Raw genomic sequence first — 25,787 nt, 5'->3', positions numbered from 1 at the left:
ACACACCAGCTTTTCAGAAAAGACTATTTTTTAAATTTATTATGGGAAATATGCAACTTCCCCATGAAAAACATAATTACTCCAGAATTACAAAAACATGAAAAAGGAAAATCACTTAATGGATAACAGAACAAGAAAAGTATTGAATTTGTCAACAGAAGCCGTATGTATCACAGGTAAGGTCCCCAGCCCAGGTACATCTGACACAGTAGTTTGTCGTCGGTAGCCTCCTCTATGAGGTAGTGGACGTGTCCCTCTATAGACAGAGGCAGACCCAACACCTTGTTACGACTCTTTATCACGCCCTGCAAACGCTGATCAATCTCACACACATGGGTCTTGGCCTGGGGGGGGGGGGGGAGAAAGGAGGTGTTAGTTCATCCTTTCACATTTATTTAGAGATACTGTGTTTTATATGAACATTTCTTTAGAGAGGGATAGTGTGTGTGTACCTTCTCGTTGACTATCTCGCCAGTCTCACTGGCCTGTGTCTTGGACAGTCCTTTAGGTTTACTCCACTCTACCAGAGGGTCATGGAGGAACGTCTTCAGTACACTGAAACAAAAACACACATACACACTGACTACACACACACTGACTACACACATACTGACGACACCCCCCCCCCTACCATTGGTCCTTTGAAGTCCCACTCACCTGGTGGGCTAGTTTGGCACATGTGATCTCAGTAGCCTCTGGCGAGAGGGACAGCTTCATTTAAATCCCTGTGTTTATGTGTGTTTGTGTGTGTGTTTATATATATATGTGTGTGTACCTCATAAGTGGTTCTCTCTGGTCTCTCATCAGACGTAGCGTGACTTCACAGGCGGTTCTGAACAGCCCCTCTGTCCCCATGGGGCCCATTGCATGGACCATGTTCTGGGTCAGTCTGAACGGAACCACCTCCGGAACATCAAACGTCTCACCCTGAGAGAGTGAAGGGGGGAGAAAGAGAGGGAGAAGGGGTGGGATCGAGAGGCATGTATTGAATTTGGCCTCATGAACTTGTTGAGGTGCAAGCAAGTCCAAGCAACACACACCTTGTTGAAGAGGCAGTTGAAGTCGACGTGAACACACTCCCCGGTGAATGAGTCAAACAGGATGTTCTCTCCATGGCGGTCTCCAAGACCCAGGATGTAGCCCACCACAGACATCACCGCTGTGGAGCGACAGTAGGCTGACCTGCTGCTGTACCTACACACACACGGTAAATCACCAGTAATTTATAGTGTATGTGTGTGTTGTAAACGTGTGTGTGTGTACTGGGTCGTACCATGTGGTGGGGTCAGGGAAGGTTCGGAGGAACCATTCATAGAAGACAGGGGGGTGTCTGGCACACAGGATGTCCTTATGGATTTTCAGCTTCTCCTCAAACGGTGCAGTCTTAGGAAGAATGAACTTCTTCAACTCTTTACCTGACATCAGGATACCTACACACACACACACACACACACACACACACACACACACACACGTGAGTTTTATTGAGTGTGTGTACCTCTCTCCTTGTAGAGTGGTCAGTGTGTGTACCTCTCTCCTAGTAGAGTGTGGTCAGTGTGTGTACCTCTCTCCTAGTAGAGTGTGGTCAGTGTGTGTACCCCTCTCCTAGTAGAGTGTGGTCAGTGTGTGTACCTCTCTCCTAGTAGAGTGTGGTCAGTGGGTGTACCTCTCTCCTAGTACTGTGGTCAGTGGGTGTACCTCTCTCCTAGTAGAGTGTGGTCAGTGGGTGTACCTCTCTCCTAGTAGAGTGTGGTCAGTGGGTGTACCTCTCTCCTAGTACTGTGGTCAGTGGGTGTACCTCTCTCCTAGTAGAGTGTGGTCAGTGGGTGTACCTCTCTCCTAGTAGAGTGTGGTCAGTGGGTGTACCTCTCTCCTAGTAGTGTGGTCAGTGGGTGTACCTCTCTCCTAGTAGTGTGGTCAGTGGGTGTACCTCTCTCCTAGTAGTGTGGTCAGTGGGTGTACCTCTCTCCTAGTAGTGTGGTCAGTGTGTGTACCTCTCTCCTAGTAGTGTGGTCAGTGGGTGTACCTCTCTCCTAGTAGTGTGGTCAGTGGGTGTACCTCTCTCCTAGTAGAGTGTGGTCAGTGGGTGTACCTCTCTCCTAGTAGTGTGGTCAGTGGGTGTACCTCTCCTAGTAGAGTGTGGTCAGTGGGTGTACCTCTCCTAGTAGAGTGTGGTCAGTGGGTGTATCTCTCTCCTAGGAGTGTGGTCAGTGGGTGTACCTCTCTCCTAGTAGTGTGGTCAGTGGGTGTACCTCTCTCCTAGTAGTGTGGTCAGTGAGTGTACCTCTCTCCTAGTAGTGTGGTCAGTGGGTGTACCTCTCTCCTAGTAGTGTGGTCAGTGGGTGTACCTCTCTCCTAGTAGTGTGGTCAGTGGGTGTACCTCTCTCCTAGTAGTGTGGTCAGTGGGTGTACCTCTCTCCTAGTAGAGTGTGGTCAGTGGGTGTACCTCTCTCCTAGTAGAGTGTGGTCAGTGGGTGTACCTCTCCTAGTAGAGTGTGGTCAGTGGGTGTACCTCTCCTAGTAGTGTGGTCAGTGGGTGTACCTCTCTCCTAGTAGTGTGGTCAGTGGGTGTACCCCTCTCCTAGTAGTGTGGTCAGTGGGTGTACCTCTCTCCTAGTAGTGTGGTCAGTGGGTGTACCTCTCTCCTAGTAGTGTGGTCAGTGGGTGTACCTCTCTCCTTGTAGTGTGGTCAGTGGGTGTACCTCTCCTAGTAGTGTGGTCAGTGGGTGTACCTCTCTCCTAGTAGTGTGGTCAGTGGGTGTACCTCTCTCCTAGTAGTGTGGTCAGTGTGTGTACCTCTCTCCTAGTAGTGTGGTCAGTGGGTGTACCTCTCTCCTAGTAGTGTGGTCAGTGGGTGTACCTCTCTCCTAGTAGAGTGTGGTCAGTGGGTGTACCTCTCTCCTAGTAGTGTGGTCAGTGGGTGTACCTCTCCTAGTAGAGTGTGGTTAGTGGGTGTACCTCTCCTAGTAGAGTGTGGTCAGTGGGTGTACCTCTCCTAGTAGAGTGTGGTCAGTGTGTGTAACTCTCTCCTTGTAGAGTGGTCAGTGTGTGTACCTCTCTCCTAGTAGAGTGTGGTCAGTGTGTGTACCTCTCTCCTAGTAGAGTGTGGTCAGTGTGTGTACCTCTCTCCTAGTAGAGTGTGGTCAGTGTGTGTACCTCTCTCCTAGTAGAGTGTGGTCAGTGTGTGTACCTCTCTCCTTGTAGTGTGGTCAGTGGGTGTACCTCTCCTAGTAGTGTGGTCAGTGGGTGTACCTCTCTCCTAGTAGTGTGGTCAGTGGGTGTACCTCTCTCCTAGTAGTGTGGTCAGTGTGTGTACCTCTCTCCTAGTAGTGTGGTCAGTGGGTGTACCTCTCTCCTAGTAGTGTGGTCAGTGGGTGTACCTCTCTCCTAGTAGAGTGTGGTCAGTGGGTGTACCTCTCTCCTAGTAGTGTGGTCAGTGGGTGTACCTCTCCTAGTAGAGTGTGGTCAGTGGGTGTACCTCTCCTAGTAGAGTGTGGTCAGTGGGTGTATCTCTCTCCTAGTAGTGTGGTCAGTGGGTGTACCTCTCTCCTAGTAGTGTGGTCAGTGGGTGTACCTCTCTCCTAGTAGTGTGGTCAGTGGGTGTACCTCTCTCCTAGTAGAGTGTGGTCAGTGGGTGTACCTCTCTCCTAGTAGAGTGTGGTCAGTGGGTGTACCTCTCTCCTAGTACTGTGGTCAGTGGGTGTACCTCTCTCCTAGTAGTGTGGTCAGTGGGTGTACCTCTCTCCTAGTAGAGTGTGGTCAGTGGGTGTACCTCTCTCCTAGTAGTGTGGTCAGTGGGTGTACCTCTCTCCTAGTAGTGTGGTCAGTGGGTGTACCTCTCTCCTAGTAGTGTGGTCAGTGGGTGTACCTCTCTCCTAGTAGTGTGGTCAGTGGGTGTACCTCTCTCCTAGTAGTGTGGTCAGTGGGTGTACCTCTCTCCTAGTAGTGTGGTCAGTGGGTGTACCTCTCTCCTAGTAGTGTGGTCAGTGGGTGTACCTCTCTCCTAGTAGAGTGTGGTCAGTGGGTGTACCTCTCTCCTAGTAGAGTGTGGTCAGTGGGTGTACCTCTCTCCTAGTAGAGTGTGGTCAGTGGGTGTACCTCTCTCCTAGTAGTGTGGTCAGTGGGTGTACCTCTCTCCTAGTAGAGTGTGGTCAGTGGGTGTACCTCTCTCCTAGTAGAGTGTGGTCAGTGGGTGTACCTCTCTCCTAGTAGAGTGTGGTCAGTGGGTGTACCTCTCTCCTAGTAGAGTGTGGTCAGTGGGTGTACCTCTCTCCTAGTAGTGTGGTCAGTGGGTGTACCTCTCTCCTAGTAGTGTGGTCAGTGGGTGTACCTCTCTCCTAGTAGTGTGGTCAGTGGGTGTACCTCTCTCCTAGTAGTGTGGTCAGTGGGTGTACCTCTCTCCTAGTAGTGTGGTCAGTGGGTGTACCTCTCTCCTAGTAGTGTGGTCAGTGGGTGTACCTCTCTCCTAGTAGTGTGGTCAGTGGGTGTACCTCTCTCCTAGTAGTGTGGTCAGTGGGTGTACCTCTCTCCTAGTAGTGTGGTCAGTGGGTGTACCTCTCTCCTAGTAGTGTGGTCAGTGGGTGTACCTCTCTCCTAGTAGTGTGGTCAGTGGGTGTACCTCTCTCCTAGTAGTGTGGTCAGTGGGTGTACCTCTCTCCTAGTAGTGTGGTCAGTGGGTGTACCTCTCTCCTAGTAGTGTGGTCAGTGGGTGTACCTCTCTCCTAGTAGTGTGGTCAGTGGGTGTACCTCTCTCCTAGTAGTGTGGTCAGTGGGTGTAACCTCTCTCCTAGTAGTGTGGTCAGTGGGTGTACCTCTCTCCTAGTAGTGTGGTCAGTGGGTGTACCTCTCTCCTAGTAGTGTGGTCAGTGGGTGTACCTCTCTCCTAGTAGTGTGGTCAGTGGGTGTACCTCTCTCCTAGTAGTGTGGTCAGTGGGTGTACCTCTCTCCTAGTAGTGTGGTCAGTGGGTGTACCTCTCTCCTAGTAGTGTGGTCAGTGGGTGTACCTCTCTCCTAGTAGTGTGGTCAGTGGGTGTACCTCTCTCCTAGTAGTGTGGTCAGTGGGTGTACCTCTCTCCTAGTAGTGTGGTCAGTGGGTGTACCTCTCTCCTAGTAGTGTGGTCAGTGGGTGTACCTCTCTCCTAGTAGTGTGGTCAGTGGGTGTACCTCTCTCCTAGTAGTGTGGTCAGTGGGTGTACCTCTCTCCTAGTAGTGTGGTCAGTGGGTGTACCTCTCTCCTAGTAGTGTGGTCAGTGGGTGTACCTCTCTCCTAGTAGTGTGGTCAGTGGGTGTACCTCTCTCCTTGTAGAGTTTGTTCAGAATGTGTCGGAGACCTCCAGTGTTGTTGACCCACTCGATGATGCCACACTCCTCATTCAGTGGGATCACAGCATATGTACGGATATGGAGCTCCCTCCTCCTGGACTCTGCATCCTTACGCAGGCACTACACACACACACACACACACACACACACACACACACACACACTAGTCTGAAGTGTTCTGTCATCTCTGGGCTACAGCAGAGTGATGTACAGATGCCAGTTGGAGAAGTGACAGGTTAAACACCTTGTTGATGAGGCAGTTGAACTCCATGAGACGACAGTCTTTCCGGAGGTCATCTTTAGGTTTACACATCACAGTGTAGCTCCTCCCATCACTTCCCTTCAGGCCGATCTTCTTGGGCTTCTGGAGGGAGGCTAGGATCTCCACCTACACACACATTATTGTGAGACACACACACACCATGTGGCACGACACAGACACACACACACACACACAGAAAGACATACTACTCCCCCCCCCCACACACATACACGCACCATGTGACACGACACACACAGAAAGACAAACTACCCCCCCCACCCCACACACACTCACAGTATCTTCAAAGCCGTCGAGGTAGGCCCAGTGTCCGGGGAATGCGTCGTGGTGCAGTGTGTTTGCAGGGCCAGTAGAGGGCAGTGTGGGGATGAGGACAGACTGCAGAGGGATCAGGATCTGGCTGAACGATGGCTCCTCCACTAGGCGCTTCAACTGCTTGAAATGGACCCCCATACTGAGAGTACTACTGTTACCATCCACCTGGAATACAGAGAGAGAGAAATGGACCCCATACTGAGAGTACTACTGTTACCATCCACCTGGAATACAGAGAGAGAGAAATGGACCCCATACTGATATGTTAGCAGGGTGCGTGTATGTTAGCAGGGTGTGTGTGTGTGTGTGTGTGTGTGTGTCTGCAGTGTGTGTGTGTGTGTCTGCAGTGTGTGTGTGTGTGTGTCTGCAGTGTGTGTGTGTGTGTGTGTGTGTGTCTGCAGTGTGTGTGTGTGTGTCTGCAGTGTGTGTGTGTGTGTGTGTGTGTGTCTGCAGTGTGTGTGTGTGTGTGTGTGTCTGCAGTGTGTGTGTGTGTGTCTGCAGTGTGTGTGTGTCTGCAGTGTGTGTGTGTGTGTGTGTGTCTGCAGTGTTGTGTGTGTGTCTGCAGTGTGTGTGTGTGTGTCTGCAGTGTGTGTGTGTGTGTGTTGTCTGCAGTGTGTGTGTGTGTGTCTGCAGTGTGTGTGTGTGTGTCTGCAGTGTGTGTGTGTGTGTGTGTCTGCAGTGTGTGTGTGTGTGTCTGCAGTGTGTGTGTGTGTGTGTGTGTGTGTGTGTGTCTGCAGTGTGTGTGTGTGTCTGCAGTGTGTGTGTGTCTGCAGTGTGTGTGTGTGTGTCTGCAGTGTGTGTGTGTGTGTGTGTCTGCAGTGTGTCTGCAGTGTCTGCAGTGTGTCTGCAGTGTGTGTCTGCAGTGTGTGTCTGCAGTGTGTGTGTGTGTCTGCAGTGTGTGTCTGCAGTGTGTGTGTGTGTGTCTGCAGTGTGTGTGTGTGTGTGTGTGTCTGCAGTGTGTGTGTCTGCAGTGTGTGTGTGTGTGTGTGTGTGTCTGCAGTGTGTGTGTGTGTGTGTGTGTGTGTGTCTGCAGTGTGTGTGTGTGTGTGTGTCTGCAGTGTGTGTGTGTGTGTCTGCAGTGTGTGTGTGTGTGTGTGTGTGTGTGTGTGTCTGCAGTGTGTGTCTGCAGTGTGTGTGTGTGTGTGTGTGTGTGTGTGTGTGTGTGTGTGTGTGTGTGTGTGTCTGCAGTGTGTGTCTGCAGTGTGTGTGTGTGTGTGTGTGTCTGCAGTGTGTGTCTGCAGTGTGTGTGTCTGCAGTGTGTGTGTGTCTGCAGTGTGTGTGTGTGTGTGTGTGTGTCTGCAGTGTGTGTGTGTGTGTGTGTGTGTGTGTGTGTGTGTCTGCAGTGTGTGTGTGTGTGTGTGTGTGTGTGTCTGCAGTGTGTGTGTGTGTGTCTGCAGTGTGTGTGTGTGTGTCTGCAGTGTGTGTGTGTCTGCAGTGTGTGTGTGTGTCTGCAGTGTGTGTGTGTGTGTCTGCAGTGTGTGTGTGGTGTCTGCAGTGTGTGTGTGTGTGTCTGCAGTGTGTGTGTGTGTGTCTGCAGTGTGTGTGTGTGTGTCTGCAGTGTGTGTGTGTGTACCGGCTTGTTGCAGAGCTCCAGTAGTTTGTCAGTCAGTCTGTTGGCATCTCCTATGAACTTCCCCAGACTCTCCTTCAGACTGACAGCCTTCCTCAGGATCTCCTTACAGCGGTTCATACGGGTAGGGTAGGACGACTGGAACACACACATTTAGCAAGTGCTTTGAGCCTATGACATGAAAATCACTTTCTCAAGTATCATTATAATCTCCATGCAAGGTAGGACAGTAGCTACGCAGACACACATCCCTTCCTGCCCCACACACTCACACCACACCCCCACCCCTCCCCTACCTTGGACACTGCGGTCATCAACCACATGGCCTGCTGAGGGTAGGCCAGCAGCACCTTGGCAGCGATGTCCATGAGGACGTTGAAGACGTCCTCACTGCTGTGACACACCCTGGAGATGAGCTGGGAGAAGGCAGTGAGGAACTGGTATGGAGCCAGCCTGGTACAGTGGTCGCTGACCACCTGGTTGATCTTCCCCAGCTCCACGCGTATCTGCCGCTCCGCTCGACCCGCTATGGAGGGGAGAGATGGACATGGTATTCAGTTCAACACGTCTCGGTTTGTCTAAAGGCCCTTCTAGGAGAGACACACAGAGCAAGAGGAACACCAACACACTGTTACCTTTCTCCCCCTCACTGACCAACACACACACACTGTTACCTTTCTCCCCCTCACTGACCAACACACACACTGTTACCTTTCTCCCCCTCACTGACCAACACACACACTGTTACCTTTCTCCCCCTCACTGACCAACACACACACTGTTACCTTTCTCCCCCTCACTGACCAACACACACACTGTTACCTTTCTCCCCCTCACTGACCAAGACACTGTTACCTTTCTCCCCCTCACTGACCGACACACTGTTACCTTTCTCCCCCTCACTGACCGACACACTGTTACCTTTCTCCCCCTCACTGACCGACACACTGTTACCTTTCTCCCCCTCACTGACCGACACACTGTTACCTTTCTCCCACTCACTGACCGACACACTGTTACCTTTCTCCCCCTCACTGACCGACACACTGTTACCTTTCTCCCCCTTACTGACCAACACACACACTGTTACCTTTCTCCCCCTTACTGACCAACACACACACTGTTACCTTTCTCCCCCTCACTGACCAACACACTGTTACCTTTCTCCCCCTCACTGACCAACACACTGTTACCTTTCTCCCCCTTACTGACCAACACACACACTGTTACCTTTCTCCCCCCCCAATGACCAACACACTGTTACCTTTCTCCCCCCCAATGACCAACACACTGTTACCTTTCTCCCCCCCAATGACCAACACACTGTTACCTTTCTCCCCCCCAATGACCAACACACTGTTACCTTTCTCCCCCTCACTGACCAACACACTGTTACCTTTCTCGCCCTCACTGACCAACACACTGTTACCTTTCTCCCCCTCACTGACCAACACACTGTTACCTTTCTCCCCCCCAATGACCAACCCACACACTGTTACCTTTCTCATTCTCATACTCGTAGACTTTGGCCCCGAAGTCCAGCCAGAGAGACAGCATCCGAGGCATGGCCTGATAGATGTACTGGTTCCCAAACTGCAGAGCTCTGGACAACAACACAGGACATAGTTCAGAAGTGGTGGCGAAAATATCCGCCAGTAGACAGTTCAATATTACGACAGGAGAGATGCGTCTTACTTTCCAAAGTAGGTGACAATGTATCGTATGAGGTTGCCCTGTTTCTCCAGCTTGTTGTCTGTCACCATGGGCATCAACTTGTCATAGTATTTAGCCAGGTAGAAGTTACCATCCTCCCACTCTGGTAGCAGGGTGGTCACATCCTGCAGAGGTAGAGGAAGGCAACGTTAGTGTTGGGTACATTGTAAGCCTTCATGATGGCACTGGACACTGTTGGGTAGTATAGTGTTGGGTAGTATATGGTTGATAGTGTTGGGTAGTATTGCATTGGGGTAGTATAGCATTGCGTAGTATATGGTTGATAGTGTTGGGTAGTATAGCGTTGGGTAATATATGGTTCATAGTTCGGGTAGTATCGTCTTGGGTAGTAGAGCTTTGGGTAGTATATGGTTGATAGTGTTGGGTTATATCGCGTTGGGTAGTATAATGTCGGGTAGTTGGGTAGTATAATGTTGGGTAGTTGGGTAGTATTGCGTTGGGTAGTATAATATCGGGTAGTTGGGTAGTATAATGTCGGGTAGTTGGGTAGTATAATGTCGGATAGTTGGGTAGTATAATGTCGGATAGTTGGGTAGTATAAGGTCAGGTATTTGGGTAGTATAAGGTTTGGTAGTTGGGTAGTATACGTCAGGTAGTATAATGTCGGGTAGTTGGGTAGTATAAGGTCAGGTAGTTGGGTAGTATAATGTCGGATAGTTGGGTAGTATAATATCGGGTAGTTGGGTAGTATAATGTCGGGTAGTATCGAGTTGGGTAGTATCGTACTAGGTACCTTGTAGGCCTTCATGATGGCGTTGGACTCAAAGTTGGCTGTCTCCTCCATGAAGCGTCCCACCAGAAGCATGGCTTTACCTGAAACACCATATCATCATGACCCATATCTGTAATTACATCTCATTATGTTATGTCATTATTAACAACAGTAGACTTTACCTTTGGTCTGTAGACTCCTCTGGTCTGAGAGAGGCTGGTCGACTGGGAAACACTGAGTCACTCCCTTTTGGAGAACTATCAATGCCTGGTGGACATCTCCCTACAGAGACACAGAGAGAGATGCATGTGAGTGTGTGTGAGTGAGAGCATATGTGTTTGTGTGTAAGAGAGAGTAGGTTAGTGTTTATATGCGTGTACCTTGGACCATAGCCACTTGGCCTTCTCTGTCAGTAGTTCGGCAGTGTGTGTGTTCTGTCCATTCAGCAGAGCGTTGAAGGCTGTCTGGTGATGTCCTGCCTTCCTGGCCACCCGGGCACTCTGCAACCAGCACTCTCCGACCAGCCCCTCACACACACTGAGACACACACACACACAAAATGAGTAACCTTGCCTGTGATGTGAAAATTAGCATTAGCTCTCAGAGTGATTGCCTCAGCTTTAGCTTAGTGGTGTTGTGGAAATGACCACCAGGGACACCTGAAGTCCATATTAAGTGAATAATTGATTATTAACAGCAAGCTGGAGAGGTCACAGTCAAACTTAGATGCATAAAGAACCGGTCTGAAAGGAGCAGTCTAGTTACTTCTCTTATATACTACTTATATTTGCATGATTTAGCCTATCCATTATTCAAAATTCATTCATTTGGTTCATGCATGTTACAAACCAATACCTCACGAGGCTTCTTCTCCCCAAGCGGAGACCTTCAAACTGACATATCTTTCGTTCTCAAAACAAGGGTCTGGGCGTACTGCCTAATTGCAGATACTGATAGTGAGGATTCTTCCCAGGCATGATCAATCAGTCACTTACATGAACCCAGTCTAATTGGTTATTAGAAAAGCACAAACATCAAATATTCCTTCACACTGGGATAAAAGAGTCTAGTGGGACTCACCCTGAGCCGATGCTCAGCAGGGCTCGCCGCAGGGCCAGGATTGGCTCTTTGGCACGGAAAGAATTCTGGGTCATCTCCAGCCGATCTGGCCAATGGGAGGGCAGCGTGGCTGTGCTAGGGGCATGGCCTTCTCTCTGTCTCTGGAGGTCAGTGAAGGCATGCTCCAACTCACTCAGCATGTGGAGCCTAAACACACACAAATACACACATCAGTGTGCTTGTATGTGTGTATAAAGGTGGGTGTATCTGTGTGTGAGGAGGTTAGTGTGTGACCTGACAATGTATTCGTATCCTCTCTGGTAGGTCCCAGTCTCATAGCTAGCAGCAGCTAGAGGCACCACCTGCTCTGTCCTGACCAGCTTCAGTTTGTCGTAGAACGTCTCCGTGTCGCGCCGCTTAGCCGCTAGCAGCATCTGACCCAGCCTCACACCCCACGTGCTGGACTTACGATCTGCACACACACACACCAAAACAACGGTCAAATGTTATAGCAATGTCAACAACGTCAACGTGTGTGTGTGTTCTCACCAGAACCCAGGTAGTCCTCCAGTAGGTCCCACTTGCTGAGCTTCCAGGCAGCTTCCACCCTGTAGGTGTTCAGATCAGACTTCCACTGGGGCCTACGGATAACCAGGTGAAAATAACCTGTGTTTACAATGGAAAGGACTCATTTACTGGACTAGCATGGATGTGTGTGTTTTGTCACCTGTTGGCCAGGACTCCATTGACCTGTGTGACGACAGTAGAGAGCTGTCCCAGCCCCAGCATAGAACTCATCACCCCATGGTAGTGTCCTATCTAGACAGGGAGACAGAGTTCACTGCAGTCTGTATTCACAACCACATATACTGATACACACTTCATCAACACGTGTATGTTACCTGGTCGGACTCCAGCTGTATGGCCCGGTCGTAGCAGGCCGTAGCGTCTCTTAGCAACCCGATGCTCTCGTGTTCTAGAATCTGTTCCCGTAGGGACGGCTCTTCCCGCCTGAGAGCGTTCGCACCCCTCACACCGTCTGGTTCATGCATGGCCGCGTACAGCGTCTGCACACACACTATGTGTTAGGATTCTCTATTTAGTATGTGTCTCACCGGTAGACGTGATGCGGTGGTGTGTGAGAGTTACCTGTAGGAAGCTCAGATGATCTTGGATGTCCTCTTTGTTCTCCAGTATGTAAGCCTCGAAGTGCATCAGGGCTCTGGTGTAGGCTTTAGACCGTAGAGAGGCCTTGGCTAACACGTCCTGAGGGATGCCTTTTAGAAACGCTACCACCCGCTGGTAGTCACCACTTTCTATAAACACACACACACACACACACACACACACACACACTTCAAAGTGAATCATAATTCCACGCCTGAGCTGTTATTACACAGTGCATTCTGAGGTTCAGCAATGAAGTGTGTGTGTTACTAACCGTTGTGTTTGATTCTAGCCGACAGTGTGTGTCGGCTCCACTGGGTGAGGTGAGCCAGCATACTGAACACCGTCTGGGTGCTCAGCTGTGATAGGCTGGACGTTGCTTCCTGGTTCTGAGTACGGAGCTGTGAAAGGCTAGATGAGGCCTCCTGGACACGCCCGCCACGCCTATCACCCTCTGTGAGCACAGCCAGCATTTCCTCTGTTACCTGGAGAAACAGATTTAATTGAACTTTTACATTTTTTTTGTATTTGACCACCTTTTCCGCCACAATTTTGTGAATCTAATTGCTATTTACGATCTTGTCTCGTCGCTGCAACTCCCCAATGGGCTCGGGAAAGACGAAGGTCGAGTCATGCATCCTCAGAAAACATGACCCGCCAAACAGCGCTTCTTAACACCTGCCCGCTTAACCAGGAAGCCAGCTGCACCAATGTCTTGGAGGAAACAGGTGTGCGGCCCGCCACAAGGAGTCACTAGAGCGTGATGAGCCAAACCCTCCCCTGACCCGGGCGACACTGGGCCAATTGTGCGCCGCACTATGGGACTCCCGGTCACGGCCGGTTGCGACACAGCCTGGGATCAAACCCGGGCCTGTAGTGATGCCTCAAGCACTGCGATGCAGTGCCTTAGACCACTGCACCACTCGGGAGGCCAGATCAATCATTTAATGTCACAATAAATGTAGTTTCAGTTGGAGTTAATTATGTTAATTTGATCTAAATAAGCTTTTAGTTGTTGTAATTCTATTAGTCATAAAGAAAGAGGAGGTAGTGAGCTGTGTGTGGTACCTCTCCTTGTTCAACAGCAGTGCAGCCCATCAGCATGTAAAGCAGTATATAGGGCAGCAGGTAGATGGTAACTTTGTAGTCGTGTTTGATGATGAAACTGCAACAGGTGAATACCTTGCTGGCCAACTCATGTCTCACCTGAAACAAACCCATACAACATGTCGGAAAGTTATCCCCCAAAGAATTTGATTTTGTTTATAAATTAAAAACAGCGTTACCACATATACATTTAAAAGTGTGTACCACAGGGTTTAATGTTGGGACCAGTGTTTTTTTTATTGTTGGCCATGAACTATGGTATACATTTCAAGACTGACCTGGCTGGTGAGGTATCCAGCAAAGCTAGCTGACAGTGGTTAAAGTCCAGGCTCAGAGGTTACCTTGCTGATGAGGTATCCGGCCCAGGTAGCTGACCAATCAGAGAACTTGGTTCCTCGGCTGCTGAGGTAGACAGGCTTCTTCACCTTGGACCAGTTCACCACCTTTTGACTGCTTTTATACCTACACAAACAGGAAAGATGATGTGGTGTGTATGTGTGTGTGTGAGAGAGTGAAATAGTGAGAGAGAGAGAGTACCTGCTGTTGAGGTGAGGCTCCAGTATCTCTTGGACTTGTTCAGGGAATCTCCTCCACAGCCGTCGACCAGGGGAGTCACTACGGCCCTCACGACACTCAAATATAGACAGCAGCTCCTGGAACAAACACACACGTGTCAGGAAGGAGCTCCATGTTTTTGCCTCCAATGAATGAATTGGTTGTGAACAATAAAGAATTATATTTTGTGTACCTGCATTGCATAGGCTGCCGAGTCCTGTGCTCTGACATCATCAGCATACGCCAAGAAAGTCCTGGTCAGTTCCGTCAGTAGTTCATAGGCAAAGTTACTCTCCTCCACCCCACTCTACACACACACACAAATATTTATTCAGATTCAACAAATTGGAAGAAACGCTGTTTCCTTTCTGGTTTCATTTCACAGCGTTTTCACACTCTGTCATTACCACGAAGGTGTTGCTGCTGCCGTGTGTGTGTGTGCGAGAGAGGTCCAGCCGTCCAGGGTCCACGGCCCCCAGTTCCCCCAGACACTCCCCACACAGCAGCCTGGCCGTCGGGGAAGAGTCCTGACAACCTCGCAGTAACACTGAGACTAATGAGGAGATGACTGGCTCTACCGCCTCCGACGCACACACCTGTCGCAGCAACCACTCCTAGAGAACACACACACAGCAACACACACAACATTTTTATTTATTTATTTATTTTACCTTTATTTAACCAGGTAGGCAAGTTGAGAACAAGTTCTCATTTACAATTGCGACCTGGCCAAGATAAAGCAAAGCAGTTCGACAGATACAACGACACAGAGTTACACATGGAGTAAAACAAACATACAGTCAGTAATACAGTATAAACAAGTCTATATACAATGTGAGCAAGTGAGGTGGGAAGGGAGGTAAAGGCAAAAAGGCCATGGTGGCAAAGTAAATACAATATAGCAAGTAAAACACTGGAATGGTAGTTTTGCAATGGAAGAATGTGCAAAATAGAAATAAAAATAATGGGAATAAATGTGACAACTATGAATCATGTGTTGTTAAAGAAACACCACACACCTGGTTGCTGTGCATCATGTCCTTGAGGCTGGTCAGAGCGTGAACTCTGACGTCCAGGTTCTCGTGTTGGACAGCCCTCATGGAGAGCTGCAGGCCTGCAGCCAGGTCACTGGTCCTGGACGTCAACTAGAGAGAAGAGAACCTTCATTATCTTCGTCATCATCAAAAGTGAGTGTATTGGTGCTTTTCCCCTGCGGAGTAAAACAGTGTTTTTGGCCTACAGACCAAAGGCTGGAAGGACTTTATCTGGCCAGGGTAATAACCCATATGTGTGTACTCACCTTTTGTAGGACTGTGTGTGGGTGTGTGTGTGTGTGTGTGTGTGTTCCCACCTTCTTGTAGTCCTGCAGGACAGTGTGTATGTCTTTGAGTTCAGGGTGGTCTGGCAGGAAGTAGATTTCATGGAGATAGTCCTGCACCTCTTCCCTGTAGGACACAGACAGAGATTGTTACGTGTGTGTGGGTGGTGTGTGGGTGGTGTGTGTGTGTGTGTCCAGTTACCTGTTGTCCAGTATGAGGTAGTGTATTATAGCAGCAGTCTCTCTGGGCTGGAGTGGTATCAGCGAAAGAAGCGCCACGATCACATGACTGAGCAACGGCCCCAGGTGGGCGGGCTCTACCGTACGCACAAAACACTCCCACGTCCTGTCCACACAGGAAACAATAAGTTATAACCAGGAAGAAGGAAGAAAGCAAACTGAATTAGTGTGTGTGTGTGTGTGTATGTGTGTTAGCACTATGTGTACTGACTGGCAGCAGAGCAGAGGGAAGTCTTGTCTGTATCGTAGTCCAGTCCGTAGTGTGGTCATCATCTTGACTCGGACTGAGCTGGTGTGTTTGGAGCCCATCATCTTCATCAGGGCCATCAGGCTGGTCAGGGCCATCTTCTTACCATCCTTCTCCCCAGCACTGGAGCTCAGCAGCTGCATGTTGAAGAAGGCCAGGATGCCCAGCAGCTTGGGCTGGAGGTAATCAGCCTGGGGGAGAGAGAGATTTAAAGTAAAGAGGAAGACGTTTTCCAAGCACTCAGTGACACTGAAGCCTCGCCATTGCTAAAGGACTGATGCATCTCCTAGAAACTAATCAGAAAAGCAATGATGTCATCAGTGTGATGTCATTACCATGTGTTCCGGGGTGGTGATGTCACGTGGTCCCTGGTACGGGTCATCATTGGAGGCAAATGAGGCCAGGATGGCCAGACCATTAAACACCTACACACAAACACACACGGTCAAACCAATAAACATCTACACAGACAACGCAATAAGCCACAAAAGGCCATGATGACATATTCCAGCTAAAGGATGTTGGACACAAAGCGATGCCCCAGTGTGTGTACTTGTTGGTAGTGTTCTCCCAGGCGTAGCAGCAGCTCGTTGTGCAGGCCCTGGAAGTCCTGCCTCAGCAGAGAGCCCAGCTCTATCTCCGTCTCTCTCTGGAGGTAGTGGAAGGCTCTCTCCAGCTCCTCCTTAGTGCAGGAACACACCAGGTGGCTGAAGATGTACTTGAAGTTGTTGATCAGGATCTCGCGCCGGTTCGCTTTCATCTCATTGGCCAGCGTCCTGATGAGGGCGGAGCCTGTGGCGCTGGCCTTCGCGGCCAGATAGGGGAGGAGCACCTGGAGAGTTCTCTGCAAACACACACCACACACACTGTATACACACATTTCAATTGGTCCAAATTAAATCCTTGCTGATTTCAATATCAAGTTCTAGATTATAATAAACAAACTTAATTTTTTTTGTGTTTTTCACAATTCCTGACATTTAATCATAGTAAAAATTCCTAGGTAATTTAGGATCACCACTTCATTTTAATGTGAAATGTCAGCATAATAGTTGAGAGAATGATTTGTCAGCTTTTATTTCTTTCATCCCATTCCCAGTGGGTCAGAAGTTTACATGCTACCAAATACTAATTGAGTGTATTGCCTTTAAATGGTTTAACTTGTGTCAAATGTTTCAGGTAGCCTTCCACAAGCTTCCCACAATAAGTTGGGTGAATTTTGGCCCATTCCTCCTGACAGAGCTGGTGTAACTGAGTCAGGTTTGTAGGCCTCCCTGATCGCACACGCTTTTTCAGTTCTGCCCACACATTTTCTATAGGATTGAGGTCAGGGCTTTGTGATGGCCACTCCAATACCGTGACTTTGTTGTCCTTAAACCATTTTGCCACAACTTTGGAAGTATGCTTGTGTTCATTGTCCATTTGGAAGACCCATTTGCGACCAAACTTTAACTTCAAGACTGATGTCTTGAGATGTTGCTTCAATATATCCACATAATTGTCCTGCTCATGCCGCCATCTATTTTGTGAAGTGCACCAGTCCCTTCTGCAGCAAAGCACCCCCACAACATGATGCTGCCCCCCCCCCCCCCCCCCCCCCCCCCCCCATGCTTCACAGTTGGGATGGTGTTCTTCGGCTTGCAAGCCTCCCCCTTTTTCCTCCAAACATAACGATGGTCACTATGGCCAAACAGTTCTATTTGTGTTTCATCAGACCAGAGGACATTTCTCCAAAAAGCATGATATTTGTCCCCATGTGCAGTTGCAAACAGTAGTCTGGCTTTTTTATGGCGGTTTTGGAGCAGTGGCTTCATCCTTGCTGAGAGGCCTTTCAGGTTATGTCGAGAACTTGTTTTACTGTGGATATAGATACTTTTGTACCTGTTCCCTCCAGCATCTTCACAAGGTCCTTTGCTGTTGTTCTGGGATTGATTTGCACTTTTCGCACCAAAGTACATTCATCTCTAAGAGACAGAACGCATCTCCTTCCTGAGCGGTATGACGGCTGCATGGTCCCATGGTGTTTATACTTGCATACTATTGATTCTACAGATGAACGTGGTACCTTCAGGCGTTTGGAAATGGTCTACAATTGTTTGAGGTCTTGGCTGATTTCTTTTGATTTTCCCCATGATGTCAAGCAAAGAGGCTGAGTTTGAAGGTAGGCCTTGAAATACATCCACAGATACACCTCCAATTGACTCAAATTATGTAAAGTAGCCTATTAGAAGCTTCTAAAGCCATGACATCATTTTATGGAATTTTCCAAGCTGTTTAAAGGCACAGTCAACTTAGTGTATGTAAACTTCTGACCCACTGGAATTGTGATACAGTGAATTATAAGTGAAATAATCTGTCTGTAAACAATTGTTGTCATGCATGTCCTAACCGACATGCCAAAACTATAGTTTGTTAACAAGAAATGGAGTGGAGTGGTTGAAACATTAGTCTTAATGATTCCAACCTAAGTGTGTGTAAACTTCCGACTTCAACTGTATATATGTGTGTGTGTACATACCGTGAGGAAGCGCTGCAGGTCAGGGAAGTCAAAGGCGTGGGCGACCTGAGACAGGATGTCCAGAGCTACTTCTCTCTGATTGGCTAGCTGGCTACCTTGCTCTGGCGTGCTCCGCAGGGAGCCAACGTGACGCGAGTGGAGAGACTCTACCAGGAACTAAACACACACACCAACACTGGTACAACCAGGTACAAGCAGACAGTTGTGATTATATACAAGTGTGTGTGTGTTGGCAGACAAGGTTACCTGGCAGACAGGGTTCTTGTACTGACTGAACAGTGTCTGTAGTTTGAGTCCTCTAGCTGTGGCCAGGGCAGTGATCTGTGTGTAGGCTGAGACAGAGACAGGAGAGGACTTGGACAGGAGACAGTGCAGTAACCTCAGGAGAGAGAACGACACCAAGCTACCCTTAGCAGCCCTGGGGGAGAGAGAGAGAGGGAGGGAGAGACAGAGAGAAAGAGGGCGGTGGGGGGGGGGGGTGAAAGCTTGTTAGAACTGTCACCAAGGTCTGATTCATCTTCATCACATCTTTTTCACCAAGACATTAAAAGTGTTTTCTGATGTTTGTGTTACCTGCCAATCTCTCCAGTGGTCAGTATGAGCGTGCTGCGTAGCTCGTCATCTCTGTTGAGTTTAGCCTTACTGAACGCCTCCTTCACACGAGACACCAGCAGCTCCTTGACTGGATCCTGGTCGGGTACGGAGGTGGGCTCCGCCAGCAGGAAGCGAACTGATTGGCTGAAGAGTGTTCTGACTGATGGGTCTGGGTCTTCTATTAGGCCAATCAGATCTCTCAGAATGGCCAGAGAGTCACTGTCTCCGCCTCCAAGGTTGACATGCTGGCAGAGGTGCGGCAGAGCATCTAGGAACGCTAAGACATACACACACAAACACGTAAGATCTCACACACTCATTTCGTCAACATCCAAACAAGAACACACACACACCTCTTTTGGCAACACTGCTGCTACTCGGTCGTAGCAGAGGTAGGACGGGCTTGATGACGGATGCTCCAATGGGAGTGCCCTTCCCAGCATGCTCAGCTGCAAGGCCAAGGCGGGAGCAAAGGATCATGGGTAGTGGGAGGGGCTCCTTGTGATTGACATTTAATTTGGAGCTCCCCGATAGGACGCAGGTCAGCTGACCAGAAATACCAGCTAGCTCCGCCCTCACCTGCTCTGAGCTGTCCTCCAGGACACTCCTACACATAGAAAAACTGTTAGCATACCCCTGACACAGTGATGGAAACGCTGAAAGTATGTCAGTGTGCAAGGTGGTGTGTGTCAAGTTGTGGTGTGTGTACTTACATTAAGGTGGTGTGTGTACTCACATTAAGGTGGTGTGTGTACTCACATTAAGGTGGTGTGTGTCAGGTTGTGGTGTGTGTACTTACATTAAGGTGGTGTGTGTACTCACATTAAGGTGGTGTGTGTACTCACATTAAGGTGGCGTGTGTACTCATATTAAGGTGGTGTGTGTACTCACATTAAGGTGGTGTGTGTACTCACATTAAGGTGGTGTGTGTACTCACATTAAGGTGGTGTGTGTACTCACATTAAGGTGGTGTGTGTACTTACATTAAGGTGGTGTGTGTACTTACATTAAGGTGGTGTGTGTACTTACATTAAGGTGTTGTGTGTACTTACATTAAGGTGTTGTGTGTACTTACATTAAGGTGTTGTGTGTACTCACATTAAGGTGGTGTGTGTACTCACATTAAGGTGGTGTGTGTACTCACATTAAGGTGGTGTGTGTACTTACATTAAGGTGGTGTGTGTCAAGTTGTGGTGTGTGTACTTACATTAAGGTGGTGTGTGTCAAGTTGTGGTGTGTGTACTTACATTAAGGTGGTGTGTGTCAGGTTGTGGTGTGTGTACTTACATTAAGGTGGTGTGTGTACTTACATTAAGGTGGTGTGTGTACTCACATTAAGGTGGTGTGTGTACTCACATTAAGGTGGTGTGTGTACTCACATTAAGGTGGTGTGTGTACTCACATTAAGGTGGTGTGTGTACTTACATTAAGGTGGTGTGTGTACTTACATTAAGGTGGTGTGTGTACTTACATTAAGGTGGTGTGTGTCAGGTTGTGGTGTGTGTACTCACATTAAGGTGGTGTGTGTACTCACATTAAGGTGGTGTGTGTCAGGTTGTGGTGTGTGTACTTACATTAAGGTGGTGTGTGTACTTACATTAAGGTGGTGTGTCAGGTTGTGGTGGGTGTACTTACATTAAGGTGGTGTGTGTCAAGTTGTGGTGTGTGTACTTACATTAATGTGGTGTGTGTACTTACATTAAGGTGGTGTGTGTCAAGTTGTGGTGTGTGTACTTACATTAATGTGGTGTGTGTACTTACATTAAGGTGGTGTGTGTCAAGTTGTGGTGTGTGTACTTACATTAAGGTGGTGTGTGTCAGGTTGTGGTGTGTGTACTCACATTAAGGTGGTGTGTGTACTCACATTAAGGTGGTGTGTGTCAGGTTGTGGTGTGTGTACTTACATTAAGGTGGTGTGTGTACTCACATTAAGGTGGTGTGTGTTAGGTTGTGGTGTGTGTACTCACATTAAGGTGGTGTGTGTACTTACATTAAGGTGGTGTGTGTTAGGTTGTGGTGTGTGTACTCACATTAAGGTGGTGTGTGTACTTACGTTAAGGTGGTGTGTGTCAAGTTGTGGTGTGTGTACTTACATTAAGGTGGTGTGTGTACTTACATTAAGGTGGTGTGTGTTAGGTTGTGGTGTGTGTGTCCCACATGGTGCAGTAGTAGAGGAAAGCTCCTGACAGCGCTGGCCCTGACCACCTCATGGGGACTCTCCAGGGCCTGGGAACACACAGACACACGCCACGCCACACACACATCCTCACGCAGCAGAGACAGCAGCAACACACACTCCGCCTGGATCTGGGGGGCTGCAGAGACAGAGATGTTATATTCACACACACACACACCACACACACACACACACACACACACACACACACACACACACAGTAACTCACAGTAGCGGGGAGACATTCTCTTAGCCAAGTCGGGGAGGCTGGGGGGGAATCCTGCCATCTGATAGGCTGGGACAGACGATAGCTCACACACCCATGGCACGGACAGCAACGCGCACACACTATTCTGGAGACCACTGTCTTCAGCCGGGCTACTCACTATGCACAGACACGGAGGTAAGAACGACATTTTACATGACAACAATTTATATGTGTGTGTGTGTGCGTTTTCTTACTTGTCAGGTAGATGATGGAGTCCAGTATTCTGACAGCCACCTGGATGGAAGACCGTATATGGGCGTGGTCAGCGGTAGACTTAGCCCCACCCAGTAGTGATTGACAGGTTTCCAAAGCCCTGCCCAGAGTGGAGGCAGACAGCCACAGCAGAGAGGAGGAACTGGAGGAGAGAAAGAGAGATGGAAAGATCTGTGTGAGAGATAATGTGGGGTGTGTGATACCTGCTCTGTGTGTGTTACCTTCTGGGTGGGTGTGTGATACCTGGTGTGTTTTGGTGTGTGTGTGTGTGTGTGTTACATTCTGGGTGTGTGTGATATACCTGGTGTGTGTGTAACAGAGGCCAGCCAGGTGCAGGATGAGAGCGAGTCCCTCCAGAGCTCTCAGGGTCATCTGAGGGTCAGCATCAGGCTCAGGGGTCGTCGGGTCAAGGTCACAGTTCACCAGAGAAGCCAGAAGGTCATCCAGCCTGCTGCTCACTGCCGCCCACACCTCACTACGCACACGCATGTCCACCTCTCTACACACACATAAATAAAGATAAAGATGGTAACACGTTGATATGGACAGTAGGATTTAGAGTGATCTAGAGAGTAGAGATCAGATGTGACTCACATCGGGGGGGTTTCGGGGGTCTTGCTGGCCAGGGGGGTGATAGGTAGACAGGGTCGCTTAGCAGCCGTTTCTCCATCCTCCCTCTCTTGCATCAGCACGGCAACCTCAGCCTTCAGGGCGGTGTAAAGAAACCCATGCACACACTGACACACACACACACACACACACAAAGGACTGTAAGTTGATTTTACACAAATATTCAAACCAAATGCAATTGGTTGATAAATGAAGGCCAGTGTGTGTGAGAGAGATAAAGGTGGAAAGGGGACTCTAGATGGATATAACCAGTTTCAGGCCATTGCCATTGAGGGGTTCCACCATTTTAAAGTAGTCAACTGGGTGGAGACTACAATGGGTTGGGAGCGATCAGTCAACGATCAGAGCATTGTCTTCTTTTTCAAATTGGGTTGCCTATGGTTTATAAAATATCACCGTAAATTAATGACACACAAGATTTGGTTCAGGACTCCAGCACTGCAGGTGGTGGTAAATCATCAACATTAGCTTTACGCTTTCTTTAACACAAAAGAAGAAGAAAATTGACCACTTTAAAATAGAGATTGCTTCACTTGCGCTGGCCATGCTGAGAAAATCAAAGATGATACAAAGATGAGTCCTCTTTCTAACTCTATGGTGTGTGCGTACCTCAGACTGTTTCTCCATCCCGATGGAGTGTGTGAGGTTTCTGCAGACATCAGTGACTCTCTGTCTCCGTAGCGACGAGGCGCTCTCGTATCCCGGTGGAACGGACAACAGGAAGTTAAAGACAAAGCTCAGAGATTGGCTGACCTCTAATTCCAGAACTAAGCCCGCCCCTGCCAGAACACACACACGTTCCAACAGCTGGGCCAGGTGGGTACGCTCAAAACGTGTGTGTGTGTGAGCAGGTGTGTGCGCAGATCCAAACACACACTGGGTCAGCTTCAGCAGCTCTCCCCCATATGTCTCTGGCTCAGGTGTGTGTGTGTCCAGCAGCATCAGGTACGCTGTAAAAAACTCCTGACTCCGCCCCTCCGGGAACCCACCAATCTCTGCCAACCGTCTCAGCATCACCATAGCAACCTTCCTTAACCGAGCACTCCCATGGGCCAAGACCAAACATCCCGCCTCCCAAGCCACCCCCATCTCCCTGCGGCTGGCCAATCCCCTGAGGGCATCGGTCAGAACGTTCACTGTCACTGCAACCAGGGTTTCCAAGGCGGCAGGCGAGGGGAGGAGGAGTGGTGAGGGGGTGAGATAAGGGGTGAGAGAGACAGAGAAAGACTGCAGGGTTACCGGCCACAAGGTGTGTGTGTTTGTAGAGCGTGTATGTGTTCCTGGGGTGTGTGAGTGTGTGTGTGTGTAGAGCAGATTGCTGAGGTCCTGGGCCAATCCAAGCATCTCTTTGGCGATGACGTTGAAGGTGATTGGTGCTCGCGGTCTGAGTGCGTGCAGTAGGGAGCAGAGCACGGCCGAGACACGTCCATGGATGACGTCACAGCTTGGAGATGCGGCGACCCGCAGCAACCTGCCGACAACCCACCTACTGAACTCTAGCGAGAGAGACAGAGCGGGAGAATAAGGGAGAGGGAGTAAGGAGGAGAGGACAGATTAAACCACAAGTGTGTGTGTGCGTTCTTACCGGTGCTGCTCTGCTGTGTGTCTGTGAAGTGGGCCAGCTGACAGGCAGGGTTGACAAACATCAGAGAGGAAGACTTTATAATGTGCTGAACAAAGTCCAACAGCATCACACACGCTGGCTCTGAACTGGACCTCTTAGACAGCTCCAACGCAACTGAAACAGACACACACACACAGTCAATACACTGGGCGAGGAGAAACAGCGACAGAGCGAGAAACAGCGACTCACCGACATCTACGTCTGTCAGTATTCGGTCAATGAACTGACAGAGAATCTGACGAGGCTTCTGAACCACCTTGTTGTATTCCTCTGCGGTGGCACTGGAAGTGTAGAAAATCGTCAAACTTTCAATGTGTCTGATATGCATGACTGATTCTACTGCATTGACAAGTTGTTACAGCAATGTAGTTAGCTAGCTAAGTGTACTATTAACAAGCTACCGAGCTAGTTAGCATTATTGACGTTTATCAAGTCACACTGTTCAATTATTTTATTAAACAGCAATATGCTGAGCAGTTAGAAAACTTTACTAAGTTAGCCAGCATTAGCTAGCATGTTAGCTACCTACAGTAGCTAAACAATAACAATGTCCAGCGTAAAAACAGCGGAGTCTCACCTCGCTAGCTCCTGCAGTGCAGGTATCATAGCGGACATCTCCAAGCCTTCCATCTTTAGACCAGGGACTGTGAACAGTCCATAAACCGCTCTATTTAAAAACAGCTGGCTAAATTGTACACTTCTATGAAAGAAAAGACAACATTTCGGCCCTCATATCTTCCTCAAAGGAGCCGTTTGAAAACTTTCGCTCCAAAGTGACGTTTGGCTATGGCAACCGTAGAGGTCCAGTCTTGATTCGGACAAGTTACAAACGCAAACTGCTCTCCCTTGAGGAAACTGCTGCAGGGAGGGTGGAAAACTCACAGATTTACAGAATTTAGAACTCAGTAATTTAATAGGATCTCTGTGGGAAAAATCCTAAAATATTTGCATGTTACTGTTATTGTCCAGCATTACCTATTGAACATGATGATCACATTGGCCTTTTTCTACTCTGCAATATAACTGTGTATGTCTGTCTACTTCTGCAGGTGGGTCTGAGATTGAGAATCTGGACTACTAGCCTGAGTTTGTAGGTGTCTTGTGATTATACAGTACCAGTCAAAAGTTTGGACACACCTACTCATTCAAGGGTTTTTCTTTCTTTTTACTATTTTCTACATTGTACAATAGTACTGAAGACATCAAAACTATGAAATAACACATATGGAATCATGTAGTAACCAAAAAAGTGTTAAACAAATGTAAATATATGTTATATTTCAGATTCTTCAAAGTAGCCACCCATACAAAATGGCGCAGACAGAGATGGTCGCCTCACTTCAGGTCCTTTAGGTCCTTAGGAAACTATGCAGTAATTCGTTTTTTTAATGTATTATTTCTTACATTGTTAGCCCAGAAAATCTCAAGTGTTATTACCTACAGCCGGGAGGAACTATTGGATATAAATGCGATGTCAACTTACCAACATTACGACCAAGAATATGACTTTCCCGAAGCGGATCCTTTGTTCGGACCTCCACCCTGGACATGGGATCTAATCCCAGAGGCTGATCCAAAACAACGCTGGCGATGCAGACGGAGTGGCCTACTGGTCAGACATAGAAAGCTAATCTGAGAACAAGGTTCCTAAATTCTATCAGCATATCGAATGCACGACATGCTGGTAGCTTTCTGGACCATTGCTACGAAGTTCCACAATGCATACAAAGCCCTACCCCGCCCTCCCTTCGGCAAATCTGACCATGACTCCATTTTGTTGCTCTCAGCCTTTAGACAGAAACTAAAACAGGAAACGCCTGTGCTCAGGTCTATCCAACGCTGGTCTGACAATCGGATTCCACACTTCAGGATTGCTTCGATCACGTGGACTGGGATATGTTCCGGGTAGCCTCAGACAATTACATTGACGTATACTCTGACTTGGTGAGCAAGTTTATTAGCAAGTGCATCGGTGATGTTGTACCCACTGTGACTATTACAACCTTCCCTAACTAGAAACAGTGGATTGATGCCAGCATTCATGCAAAACTGAAAGTGCGAACCACCGCTTTTAATCATGGGAAGGCAACTGGAAACATGATCGAATACAAACCGCAAGCAAAGCGTCAGTATAGAGA

At 48.7% G+C, this 25,787-nt stretch overlaps 1 protein-coding gene across 1 annotated transcript; it reads right to left on the bottom strand.

Annotated features, from left to right (window-relative positions):
* Positions 1-16: 16 nt before the first annotated feature.
* On the bottom strand, positions 17-24,464 carry atr (ATR checkpoint kinase). Its single transcript, XM_031792649.1, has 46 exons — positions 24,227-24,464; positions 23,839-23,930; positions 23,611-23,763; positions 22,635-23,521; positions 21,990-22,132; positions 21,697-21,894; positions 21,377-21,537; positions 21,144-21,299; positions 20,855-21,053; positions 19,092-19,345; positions 18,718-19,015; positions 18,391-18,562; positions 18,145-18,300; positions 16,180-16,470; positions 15,962-16,051; positions 15,591-15,817; positions 15,342-15,485; positions 15,173-15,266; positions 14,841-14,966; positions 14,229-14,435; positions 14,015-14,128; positions 13,804-13,919; positions 13,608-13,728; positions 13,228-13,365; positions 12,434-12,644; positions 12,142-12,308; positions 11,895-12,059; positions 11,720-11,811; positions 11,542-11,633; positions 11,287-11,464; positions 11,014-11,199; positions 10,314-10,470; positions 10,116-10,215; positions 9,955-10,034; positions 9,183-9,325; positions 8,987-9,090; positions 7,784-8,013; positions 7,491-7,625; positions 5,879-6,082; positions 5,567-5,710; positions 5,292-5,442; positions 1,274-1,430; positions 1,041-1,194; positions 776-927; positions 453-555; positions 17-344 (listed from the first exon to the last, which is right to left on the bottom strand). The coding sequence occupies exons 1-46, from the start codon at positions 24,277-24,279 to the stop codon at positions 171-173; spliced, it is 7,869 nt and encodes a 2,622-aa protein (XP_031648509.1). The 5' UTR covers positions 24,280-24,464; the 3' UTR covers positions 17-170.
* Positions 24,465-25,787: the final 1,323 nt, after the last annotated feature.

Source organism: Oncorhynchus kisutch, linkage group LG16 (assembly GCF_002021735.2).
Source record: "Oncorhynchus kisutch isolate 150728-3 linkage group LG16, Okis_V2, whole genome shotgun sequence".
In the NCBI taxonomy this organism is placed as follows: Eukaryota; Metazoa; Chordata; class Actinopteri; order Salmoniformes; family Salmonidae; genus Oncorhynchus; species Oncorhynchus kisutch.
The sequence above is the reverse complement of the archived record's forward strand: the minus strand, read 5'-3'. Positions and strand labels throughout refer to the sequence as shown.